We start from the raw sequence: 11,055 nt of genomic DNA on the forward strand, positions 1-11,055 counted from the left end.
CTGAGCTGAAAAACAATGTCTGATACATGGAAGTGAAGCCTTTGAAAAGCTATGAAAAACCCACATTTTGGGGAGGAAGCTTACAGTGTCAGTCAGTGGCTGGCAGTGCCCCCACCGGACAGGTGGAGCCCCACCTAATTGACTATGTCTCCTAGGCCTCCCTGCTCCAGTAATTTCCCAGCACCACAAATTACAGTGTTTCACCAGGGGGGCACCAGGGGCGTAAACTGGGTCATGCCACCCGAGGATAAGAAGCTCCAAGATGCGGTCAAATGGGCTGCACGTCACCACTCTAACAGTTCATTTCTCTCCTAACACCCTCAGCCCTGCACTGGTGCTCGGGAAAGGTGTAATACATCTGCTGAATTCATTCTATAGATTTGTTATTTTTGACTTCCATCATGTGAGTTGTCAAGCTGAGACTGCTGTAAGGCTTCGGGCTGAAATGGCCTGAAATAGACGAAAGAAGAAAAAGGTGGTGCACATGCACAATACATGTATAAACCTGAACCAAAACTCATGAAAGGTCAGTGAAGGTGATGGCGAAATTACACCGGCCTCTTGCACACTGCACTGTGGTGCTTTATCATCTTTTGTTCATTTCAGGTGAAAGTGGTAGAACAACAACTAAGATAATGTTCCTTTTGAATTGTGTTGCGTCATTATCAGGTCAGTTGATTTCACAGTTTATGTGTAATGTCAACCTTATGTTGATACTAGAGGGAAAGTCAGTAGGATACATCATCTGTGAACCATGGATGTTCCTACAAGATTTTATGCCAACAACTGAGAAACAGACCTTTCCACAGTGCCGTGATGCCAGCGTGGCTAAAATCATTTAGCACTGGTTTCCTCTTGACCTGCAAACCTGCATGAAGACATGTGATTTGAACCCTGTGACCCAGGCTGAACCCTTCTTACAAGGGAAAACATTCAATCTGGATTACACAGGGTTGGAAATCACACGGTGTGATCCTGCGCAGCTCGAGGAAAGCTGTCTCTTAATTAACCTGATAGTCTTATGGAGTGCCGTCCAAAGGCCTCCATGCTAATCTGCTGAGTCCACTGTGGCCAATGAGGCCATTCTGCCCCTTTAAACTAGATAAAAGGATAAGAAAGAGAGTATTTTTCCTGTTGAGACAAGTCCTCTGTTGTATCTGCTGTACGGGATGACTTTGCAATCAGTTTGTAATCAGTCCCTCCTGTGGGTACCCGGCTCAGTGCAGGGGTCAAACTTGGTTCATCCGCTCTGTTTAAGTTTGTGTTTCTGTCTCTTTTCTTCAGAGTTGGACATTCATTTCCCTTTACAGTCTGTCAAACACACTCACACCCCTTTGCATTGCTCTCAGTCTCTCACTCGCAGCCATATCATTTTCAGGACAGGTGTTTTCACACAGTGGCTGCTGCAGCATGTGCCATTTTGGGGGCATACTGAGCACATTCCCCTTGCCTGTGGGATATATGGGTGAGAAAATAGCCTATAACTGAGAGCGAGTCTAGGCAGGCCACAAGCCACTACAAATGTAATGGAGACATTATAGTCCCACCAGGAGACTGAGAGGGAGCAAATGACTGCACAGCTTCAGTTCATCCAAGGACAGACAGGTGGTCAAAACAGTAAAATATTCGCAGATGTTGGACCCCTCACAGTCCTCCTCACTGTATAGATTTGTAATTGGTAATAAGGCCACAGTCAGCCACTAAACCCAGGATGGATGTTTGCCTACTCTGCATTTTTGCTGTACAGCGAGTTTTTGATCTTAGAATGAAAATATAATAATAAAAAAAAAAACACTAACAAAATAAATCTAAAATAAAATAAAAATGATTACATAAATAAATAAAATCATGAAATGAAAAACTATAAAAACTATATAATAAACAAAAATTATCAATAAAATGAAATACAATAAAAATGACTACATATAAAAACAATAAAATAAATAACTTACTGAAAGGAATATTTACTAAAAAATGAAAAGAAGTTTACTTACCAACAAATAAATGAATGAATGAATAAATAAACAAATTCCAACAAAAAATAGTTAGTTAACTAAAATTACAGTGCAATAAAACATAGTAACAATTATAATCAGTATAATTGAATAAAATTCAATATCTCATAAACAATATTGAATCATTTATATATAACCCTAAAGGCCAACTGTAAACATTATAAAACAAACAGTGAATTATTTATTTATTTTTTTTAGGTTGTATTTTATTTTAATTAGAGGCATCACAAAGTCACAACCTTCGTGTCAAACAGCGCTGAAGTTGTCTGGAGATGAGGGGCGGTTATCAAAGGTGTGGTGATGAAAATTACGCGCACTTCCGCTTCATGAGCAGATCTCTCTCTCTCTCTCTCTCTCTCTCTCTCTCTCTCTCTCTCTCTCTCTCTCTCTCTCTCTCTCTGCGTAGCTGGAGGGAAGCTGTGGCGATGCCGAGCTACAGATATACCTTCAGTTCATCGCGGGCCGGATCTGAGCTGCACAGCACAGCGCGCGCTGTATGAGGAGTTAAACTGCGGTGTAGTCAAACGTTCGAGCGCTCTTGTGCGTCGAGGGTCTGGATTTGAACTCTCGTTGTTTCCTGTGTGGCAGCCGGCGGACGGAACTTTACGCAGGGAAACAGCAGGTGAGTCTACGAGGCTCCACCTGAGGGATAATTCTGAAAGCAGTTTGTAACTCCACTTGTTGATGGGCCACAAACAGGCTGCCCCAGCAGTCACACCACGGAGATATTCTTATGCGTAATTTGGATAAAACCCCCTGTCCGCCGGCAGGGAGGAGGATGTTTTAACCTGCGAGGCTTTGTGGCGGATGGTGGTGATGTTTGGCGGCCGGTAACGGCTCTCGGCATCAGATCGCATTACACAGGCTGCTACCAGGTGAGCAGCGGCATGGGGAACCAGATGGACAAGCTGTCACATTTAAGTTACGCGGAAGTTCCGACAGTGGACCCGAACGGCGTGGACACGGAGGACGGTCCACGGATCGGGGTCTCTTACATATTTTCGAATGACGACGACGAGCTGGAGGACGGCTGTGCGGTCGATGGCACAGACAGGGACCCGAATCAGGAAGAGAAACACTACGACCAGAGCGACGAGGTGGAGTGCGCCGTCTACAACAGAGACGAATGCATTTACGAGAAGAGCGTCAAGTCCGCCAACCTGGAGGTTTACTCCCCGGAGAACCTGCTCAACAAATGTAAAGCGGGCGACTTGGTGGAGTTTGTGGCCACGGGTCAGTACCCGCACTGGGCTGTGTACGTGGGGGACTTCCAGGTGGTGCACCTGCACAGAGCCGAGGTGAAAAACAGCTTTTTGACGGATGCAAGTCAAGGGAGGAGGTGCCGGATCGTGAACGACTTTTACAAATTCAAACCCCTGGGACCGGACATGGTGGTGCAGAACGCGATGGAGCAAGTGGGCTTAAAGGACCGAGCGCTGAGCTGGAGAAACTCCGAGTGCTTTGCAGCCTGGTGCATGTTCGGCAAGAGGGAGTTCAAAATGGGTGGGGAGATACGGATAGGCAAGCAGCCCTACAGGTTGAAAATATTCGCGTCCGACAGGCGTGCGCACGTGTTGGAGTTTCAGAGTCTGGAGGACATGATCATGGAGAAGAGGAGGAACGACCACCTGGGCAGGACAGCCGTGTTGCAGGAGCTGGCTACTCATTTCAGCAGCGTGGAGGAGATAAAAAGTGAGCCAGGCGCTGACTGATGGCTCTTCAAAATAATTGCTTTGCAAGTAGAGTAGCCTTTACCAAACAAACTGTTACACCCTGCTCTTACCTACAGCAAGCCCCCACTCCTTCGATTTAGTTCAAATTGGAGCTAATGTGTCATCCTTTCTGTTTTGATTATGCTCCATGTTTTCATGAGTCTATAACAATGTTACTGCCTTAAAGCCACAATCCTCAACATCATCTGATGCTCAATGGCCTTAGCAATTATGAATTCAGTTATCTGAGAGACGTGGAGTCGACTGAATCAAGCTGATAAGCTTGTTTGTATCTCCAAACAGCCCCTCTGCCCAGAATGTATAGTTTTTATAAAAGCTTTTCCCATCTGTCTTAAAGTGTCACAATTCAGCGAGTAGAGTGAACGTTTCTTTATTCATGGCGTATCCTGTTACTCGATCCTTGTGTGGTTTAACTTCATCCCTCAGCTCACCCAGACAGCAGAGCATCAGGGCTGCTCGCCGAATACAAGACGGATTCTCTCTGCCTTTAAGGCTAATTCTCACACCAGCACGTCCGAAGAAAATGATGTTTAGCTGGACTGTGGCACACTGATCAAAGTTTGTCTTAGCTCTACCCAAAGGTCAAGTAAACCATGCGTGTCTCTTTTTGAAATGTCTTCTGTCATATTGTTTTAACTGACATGTCCAAGTATAAGATTTAGCTGAACACACCGTTTTGTCTGGTCATTTAATACTGTGTACATGTGTTTTTAAAATGCTCATCCTGTCGTCTTCAAGAGTTTCTTAGAAATTAGTATAGTTTGATGGGTTTTGAAGGTTAATTGTTTTGACCTGCTGTGGAAGACACATTTTTTTATTGGAGTCAAAACAGAGAAAATAAGATTTAAATTATTTGCTCTACTGAAATAAGATGATGAGTTGAATTTTCTTTTCTTTTCGTTCGACTTTTACCAAAGAAACATTGCTTTCGCCAAACCTATAATTTTTAGACTGTGGTGAGCCTGAAGATCCATCCGGCGCTCTGTTGCGCAAAGCGAGGTTTAAGGGTTTATAGCAAGCTGGCTTGGGGTTTAATCCTGGTGTATTGGCTCACTTTTAACTGAAGTATCATCACTCCTGAACTCCTGCTTCCTCATCAGTCAACTCGGAAAAAATGGAGCACCTAGTCCTACTGCAGAGCTTAAACAACAGGTCGACTAATCCATTAGTTGATAGACAGAAGCATCATTGACAACTATTTTGATAATCGCCAATCATTTTAACCTTTTTTCAAGAAAGAATTGTGAAAAACATTCACTGGTTCCAACTTTCTTTAGGATTTGCTGCTTTTCTTTGTTTTATATCATTGTTAAATGGATGTACTTTTATGATGGACTGACAAAGATATTTGCAGATATCACCTTGATTTCTGGGAGACTGTGATGGAAATCTAATTTCACAGTACTGTCACTGTTGTGGGGTGAAAGATTGTGATGATTCCAGGGGCCAACAGCTGGAGAGGCACATACAAATTGCATGCTTTTATGACCATCTCTCATACTTCACCTGCAATGCACATTGTAAGAAACAAGGAACTGCACAGCTCCTCCCATACATCTTTGGTTGCTTAGCAAACATATTTACAGTGTCAGTAATGTTTTTAGCTACCTTTTTAATCTCTAAATCTAGAAGAAATGTTGAGAGTTCAGCATCAAACTTCATCCTTTTACTCGCCAGGAGCTGTCTTCAGCGGTGGAAAACAGGGCCAGCGTTAACTCCTGTTTCTATTTCTATCACTTTTTTGCTGCCAAACATGGTGTCTTGCTGGGAGTGGTTGATGGTGATGGTCGCTTGCCAAGAGCTTCAGCCATCATTGCATTTACTGTTCATAGACTAATTGGGGGCAATACCTTGGGGCAGCGCTACTTCATCCTGTCATGAGGGACTGACGGCACATGCTACAGTGCCGTGCTATTGCATCTTGAGGTACAAAGTGGTATTATGAGACAGGATGGGCCGGGGCTAGCTGGTTAGCATGCTAAGTTCACTAGATATCGCTGCAACACAATAAATAGACGTCTTTTAAATGATGTTAAAACTGTTGTCTCTTCACATTCTGTGGAGAAATTTAGTTGATTTTTGAGTTTTTAAAACTAAAATTCTTAGAGATAGCTCCTTTAAGGTCATAAAGGGGCCAAAAAATAAAGCAATATTCTTCCAGGGACTCAGAATTCCTAGTTGCAGCCCTGCTGACAGGATCCAGACATGGACAAAATGACTGCAATCAATTAAAAGTGACAAGTAATAAAGGGAAAAAATAGCCTGCTGATTTAACGGGAGGAGAGTTTGGATGAAAACGTTATACAGAATGACAGAAATACTGCATTTTGCAGCATTTTTAGACCATCTGCAACCTCGAGTGCTAAACTAGGACTTCAAACAAGTAGCAGGTGGCCAGTTGACCACAACGGCAATAAACTAAATTTGTTGTTGCTTATAAATTCCACTGCATCATTTTTGCAGGTTTCCAGACAGTATATCGTTTTCACTGTAGCCCTGAAGAACAGGAGGGAGCACAGAGGGCTTTTACAGCCTCAGTGTGATGAAACAACACTGAATCAATGGAAAGAATGCTCATTGTGCCCTGATGATGGCAGTGATAAGCTTATGCAGTTGTACTTGTAGTAGCCACTAGCTGTACCTCTCCACCAGTAATTCTCTCAAAACCTTTTCATCAGAAACTGTTGCTTCTGTTATGTTTTTTTTTCCATCTTAATTTATTCTAATTTAGTTTTTTTGAGAGAACTGAAATGTCACTCAAGACTGATTTGATTTCGTGCAGATATTTCCACTTTACTGACAAAAAAAATAAAACTTTATTGTGTCAATCAACTTTATTTGTCACGTGATCATATAAGGTGCAATCGGAGTCAAATGCGACGTGAGAATCAGCATCATGAAGGAGAAAGTCGACTATCAGTAAGTGTAGGCAAAGGTGATGAGGAGGACTCACATCCTCCGCTGTTCAAACGATGATTAGTTTTCAATTCAGAATGACAGCACAGTTGCACTGAATTGTTCCACATAGCATAAATGCAGACATGGTAAAGCTGCAGCTTGAAACCTTTAGCTGTCTGACCTATAGTTTCAAAGAAATCTGATTATTTAACTTGAAACCGCCTACGACCACTCTGTCAAATCTATGAACAATCTTTCATAATGACCACAGGGAGCAGTCGGACTTCACTGCTATATATGGCAGAGTACAGCCGGTATGATACCCAGGCTCCTTTAGCCTCCACGTCCTGCATTTTCCCAGCAGCTACTTTAATGTTACTTGCAGCACTGTAATCAAATCAAGACGTGGTGAATCCTCCTTAGGGTCTTGTCAAGTTCAGCCTTTCCTAAGTCTGTTAGACAATTTTATACTGAACCATGAGTAATTTAACAAGACAGGAGGGCAGCTGTGCAGATGTTACTGCTGTAGCTGCAAAGCTCTTATATCCTCTGGTGTGTCAGTGTAGGAGCATCCCGTATGTGAGGTGCAGTGCAGATCGTTGAGCTAACCTGGTTCTCGAGGTGTTTGGTTTAATTTGAACTATGCGAAGGATGAACTTGAGGAGGCCAGGTTAGTGCCTGGTTCTCTCTGTGTGGATTTTGTTAGTTTCTTCAGCTTGGTTTCAAGCTTCCAGATACAATAATGCTGTGTTGCCCAATTTTTCCTCGTGACCCCTTAAAATCAAGCAATATCTATTTGCATCCCTCATCACAGGTTCTGTCCTCAGTGTGGACATGAGCTGTGAGCAGTTTATTTTCTCCAGAAGTTTAAAGGCCTGAGGAGGTGAAAGTATGACAAGAAAAAGAGCAGAATTTTGTTTTTTACTTTCACATCAGCATTTAAAATAGTCATCAGTCACCTTATCAAGGCTTTTCTGGCTATAATTAAATCCAAAAACGAATTCTCTTAAAATGAGGGGAGAGATCTTCAGGTTCACCGAGAGTTTCAGTCTACAAATTTTTCTAGAAACAAGAATACGGGTGGTTGCTGCACTCGAAGATAATAGGCATGAAGCTTAATTTGAGATATAATAATAATATGATATTAAACTTTTGTGTGTAGCACCTTTCACACAGGAGTTGCAGCTCAAAGTGCTTTACAAGAAAGAAATCATCACCTGAAGGAGTTTATCAGGATGAACCTCTAAATGAACTCTTTGTCTGGTGTCTCTGACACCAAAGAGTTCTTTTAGAGACAAAAACATAATGTTTTTCTTCTCTGCAGATACTGATTCACCACAGGTCCTGGTTACACTGAAGCAGGCATTTCACAGCTGCCTCAGAACGTCTTCTCATAGATGTAATCTCACTGTGGGTCTTATCGGCAGGGGCAATACTCTGGGGCAATACAGTATAACAGACTGGACATAAAGACATAAAAAATGAATGTAAAATAAAATAGCTTAAACAAAGTGATTTATGACAAAACAAGTAGAAATAGTCTCAGTGCCAAGAGCAGTCTATTAAGTAAGTAAGTAAACCGAGTCAACAGACAGTGAATATTGGACCAGAAACACGGCTGAAATATAACTGCTGGGTCTCTGAATAAACAACTGCTAACAAGCAGGACTCTGAAGTCATCTGACTGACTTTCTGATACTGTAATGTAAACACTCAAACTCAAAACCTTGCTCTGCTCTTGTGCAGCCTTTTATGAGATAAGGTCAGGTAGCAGTGTCAGTGTTTTAAATGCCATCTGTACGCCTCCTTGTACGGGCAGGCCTTTCATGGATGTCTGTGTGTTTCTTTGTTTTTAGTGACTTGGCAAGCTCTTTATGACACTTGATATGGAAAGGTGTGTCTAAACTTCCTCAAACATCTCAGTCAGGTAGGTAAGGGACTATACTGCTCACAGGTATGAATATGTGAGTGACATTTGCAGTTTGACCTGGGGATAGTCACATCCTGGTTGCTTCCCTGCCTCCTGCTGCATGCTGGAATATTCTGCTCGTTTGACCTGCACAACCACTATGTTCATATCACTAACTTGTATTTTTATACAGAGCATTGCTCTTTAGCATATTAGGAGGGTGTGCTGTACTCTTCCAGCTCTTACAGAGAAGCAGCAGTGATCCAGCATTAAGTGTCTCCAAGGCCACTCTTCTTGATGGGATGTGAAGGCTCAGCCATAGCAGAGGCAACCCAATTATAATCAACTGTCAGCACTCGCCTACAGGTACCGCAGCCTGCTGCTGCGGCTGTAGGTTTTGTTTCCGTAGGATGTTGATGAAATAATGAGATTAGTTGCAAAGTAAGAGAGCGAGAATTCATGTACCGCTGTGCTGAAATACAGTGCATGAGGACTGGAAGGCAACAGTTCAGCGAGATTTGTTTTCATCATTTTGTAAACGCAGTCAGAAGCAGTTTGCCTCAGATCTGTACCATCTTCACTCGTCTATTATACATGCAGATAAGTGGATGCACGTTAACACATTAACAGCCTGGTAAAAGGGCTTAAAAACCTGCTTCAGAGGCTCCTCTTCAGGTGGCCTCTTCCTAATTCTCACCTCATGGGTGAATCTGGGGAAAAAGGGAAAAACTCAAATTTTCTAATCTGTCATCCAAACACTAACAAAACACTCAGTGTTCACTCATGTCGTATGATACTTCAGATGTTTCCTGACAAAAAGCCCAGAAAAAGGCTTTTAATACAGCATAGAGTGTATTTATGGTCAGCTTTTGAGTTCAGGGTTTTCTCTGTTGGTTCAGTTCATGTCCACTGTGGTGTGGAAAGAAAATCTGCTCCTTTTCCATCTGTAAGACGAAGCCATATACAAGCCTGACTCTAAACTGTATCAAGAGCATTGTTTTCAGGTGTTATATAGACACATAAAGAAGAAGTTCAGCATTTCGGGTAACCTACTTTCTTATGTTCGAAGCACATTACCCTGTGTACATGGCATGCTTTTATGTATTTTGTTTTATGCAAAGTGAACTTTAAAGGTTCTGGTAAGTGGATTTTTAGTCCCCTTGGAAAACCCAGGCGAGCTTTTTCCCTCTGTTTTCAGTCTTATGTTAATGTTAAGCTAAGCTACCTGGTTTCTGGCTCTGGCTTCATGCTTACTATGTAGATATGAGAGTTATACTGATATTCTAATCAACTAATAGTAATAGATAATAGTAATCTAAAGTTTATTTCATAACTATCTGAACTATTCCTCTAATGATCAAGAATCTCTCTCTCTCTCTCTCTCTCTCTCTCTCTCTCTCTCTATATATATATATATATATATGTATGCAGCACAGTGGCGCAGCAGGTAGTGCGTGTGCCTCACAGCAAGAAGGCCGCCCTTCTGTGTGAAGTTTGCATGTTCTTCCCGTGCATGCGTGGGTTCTCTCTGGGTACTCCAGCTTCCTCCCACAGACCAAAAACATGCTCATTAGGTTAATTGGTGACTCTAAAATTGTCCTTAGGTGTGAGTGTGAGCGTGAATGGTTGTTCGTCTGTATATGTTGCCCCGCGATCGGCTGGCGACCGGTCCAGGGTGTACCCTGCCTCTTGCCCAATGACAGCTGGGATAGGCTCCAGCCCCCCCACAACCCTGAAAGGGATAGTCGGGCATAGACAATGGATGGATATATCTATATATCTCTATATATATCTCTCTCTCTCTCTCTCTCTCTCTCTCTCTCTCTCTCTCTCTCTATATATATATATATATATATATATATAAAATGATAAATGCTACTGCTATTAGCTTAACTGTACTTTAATTCTATTTTGTTGCCATGAATTCAAAGATATGTTGCAACCTTATCACTACATCCCAATTAATTCAATGAAAAAGTGCACACGCATAAACAAACTCAGACTTCTGTAAGAAAATAAACAAAAAAACACAACAAAATACCCAATTTAGGGCACAACACGAAGGCCTGTTTCTTCCTCATAAGTAATCAAGTGTGAATAAGCTCATTAAAAAAGTTTCGACTGCATGCGCACACTCAAACACTTGCAAATGTTTTAGGATTCGTGTCCCGCTCTCCTCGTGGCATGACCTGCCTGGACAGAGGGGATGTTGTGTGATTACACCTGCCATGCTGGGAGTGAGTAATAGCCGCCCATGATAGCAACACAGCCTCTCTTTGTGAGCCATGCCAGGAAAGTTCACCAGCGCCTCGAGAACAATTATTCTGGCGTGATGTCATACTTGTCCTGATTGGATGATACAAAACACTTTAAAAATGAGGGATGACTAAACAGTAAAAAACTAAACAACAACATTGAAATGCAATGAAGCAAAACTAAAACATTAATCACTGACATGGTGAATTATGAGGAATTTGAGAGGTGGTCATTCTGAAACGGA

At 42.3% G+C, this 11,055-nt stretch overlaps 1 protein-coding gene across 1 annotated transcript; it reads left to right on the forward strand.

The window, feature by feature from the left end:
- Nucleotides 1–2,430: 2,430 nt before the first annotated feature.
- lratd2a (LRAT domain containing 2a) lies at nucleotides 2,431–6,576 on the forward strand. The gene has a single exon (XM_070985375.1). It carries the CDS (start codon nucleotides 2,903–2,905, stop codon nucleotides 3,725–3,727), a length of 825 nt encoding a protein of 274 aa, XP_070841476.1. The 5' UTR covers nucleotides 2,431–2,902; the 3' UTR covers nucleotides 3,728–6,576.
- The last annotated feature ends 4,479 nt before the right edge of the window (nucleotides 6,577–11,055 follow it).

Source organism: Chaetodon trifascialis, chromosome 17, assembly GCF_039877785.1.
Source record: "Chaetodon trifascialis isolate fChaTrf1 chromosome 17, fChaTrf1.hap1, whole genome shotgun sequence".
Taxonomy (NCBI): domain Eukaryota; kingdom Metazoa; phylum Chordata; class Actinopteri; order Chaetodontiformes; family Chaetodontidae; genus Chaetodon; species Chaetodon trifascialis.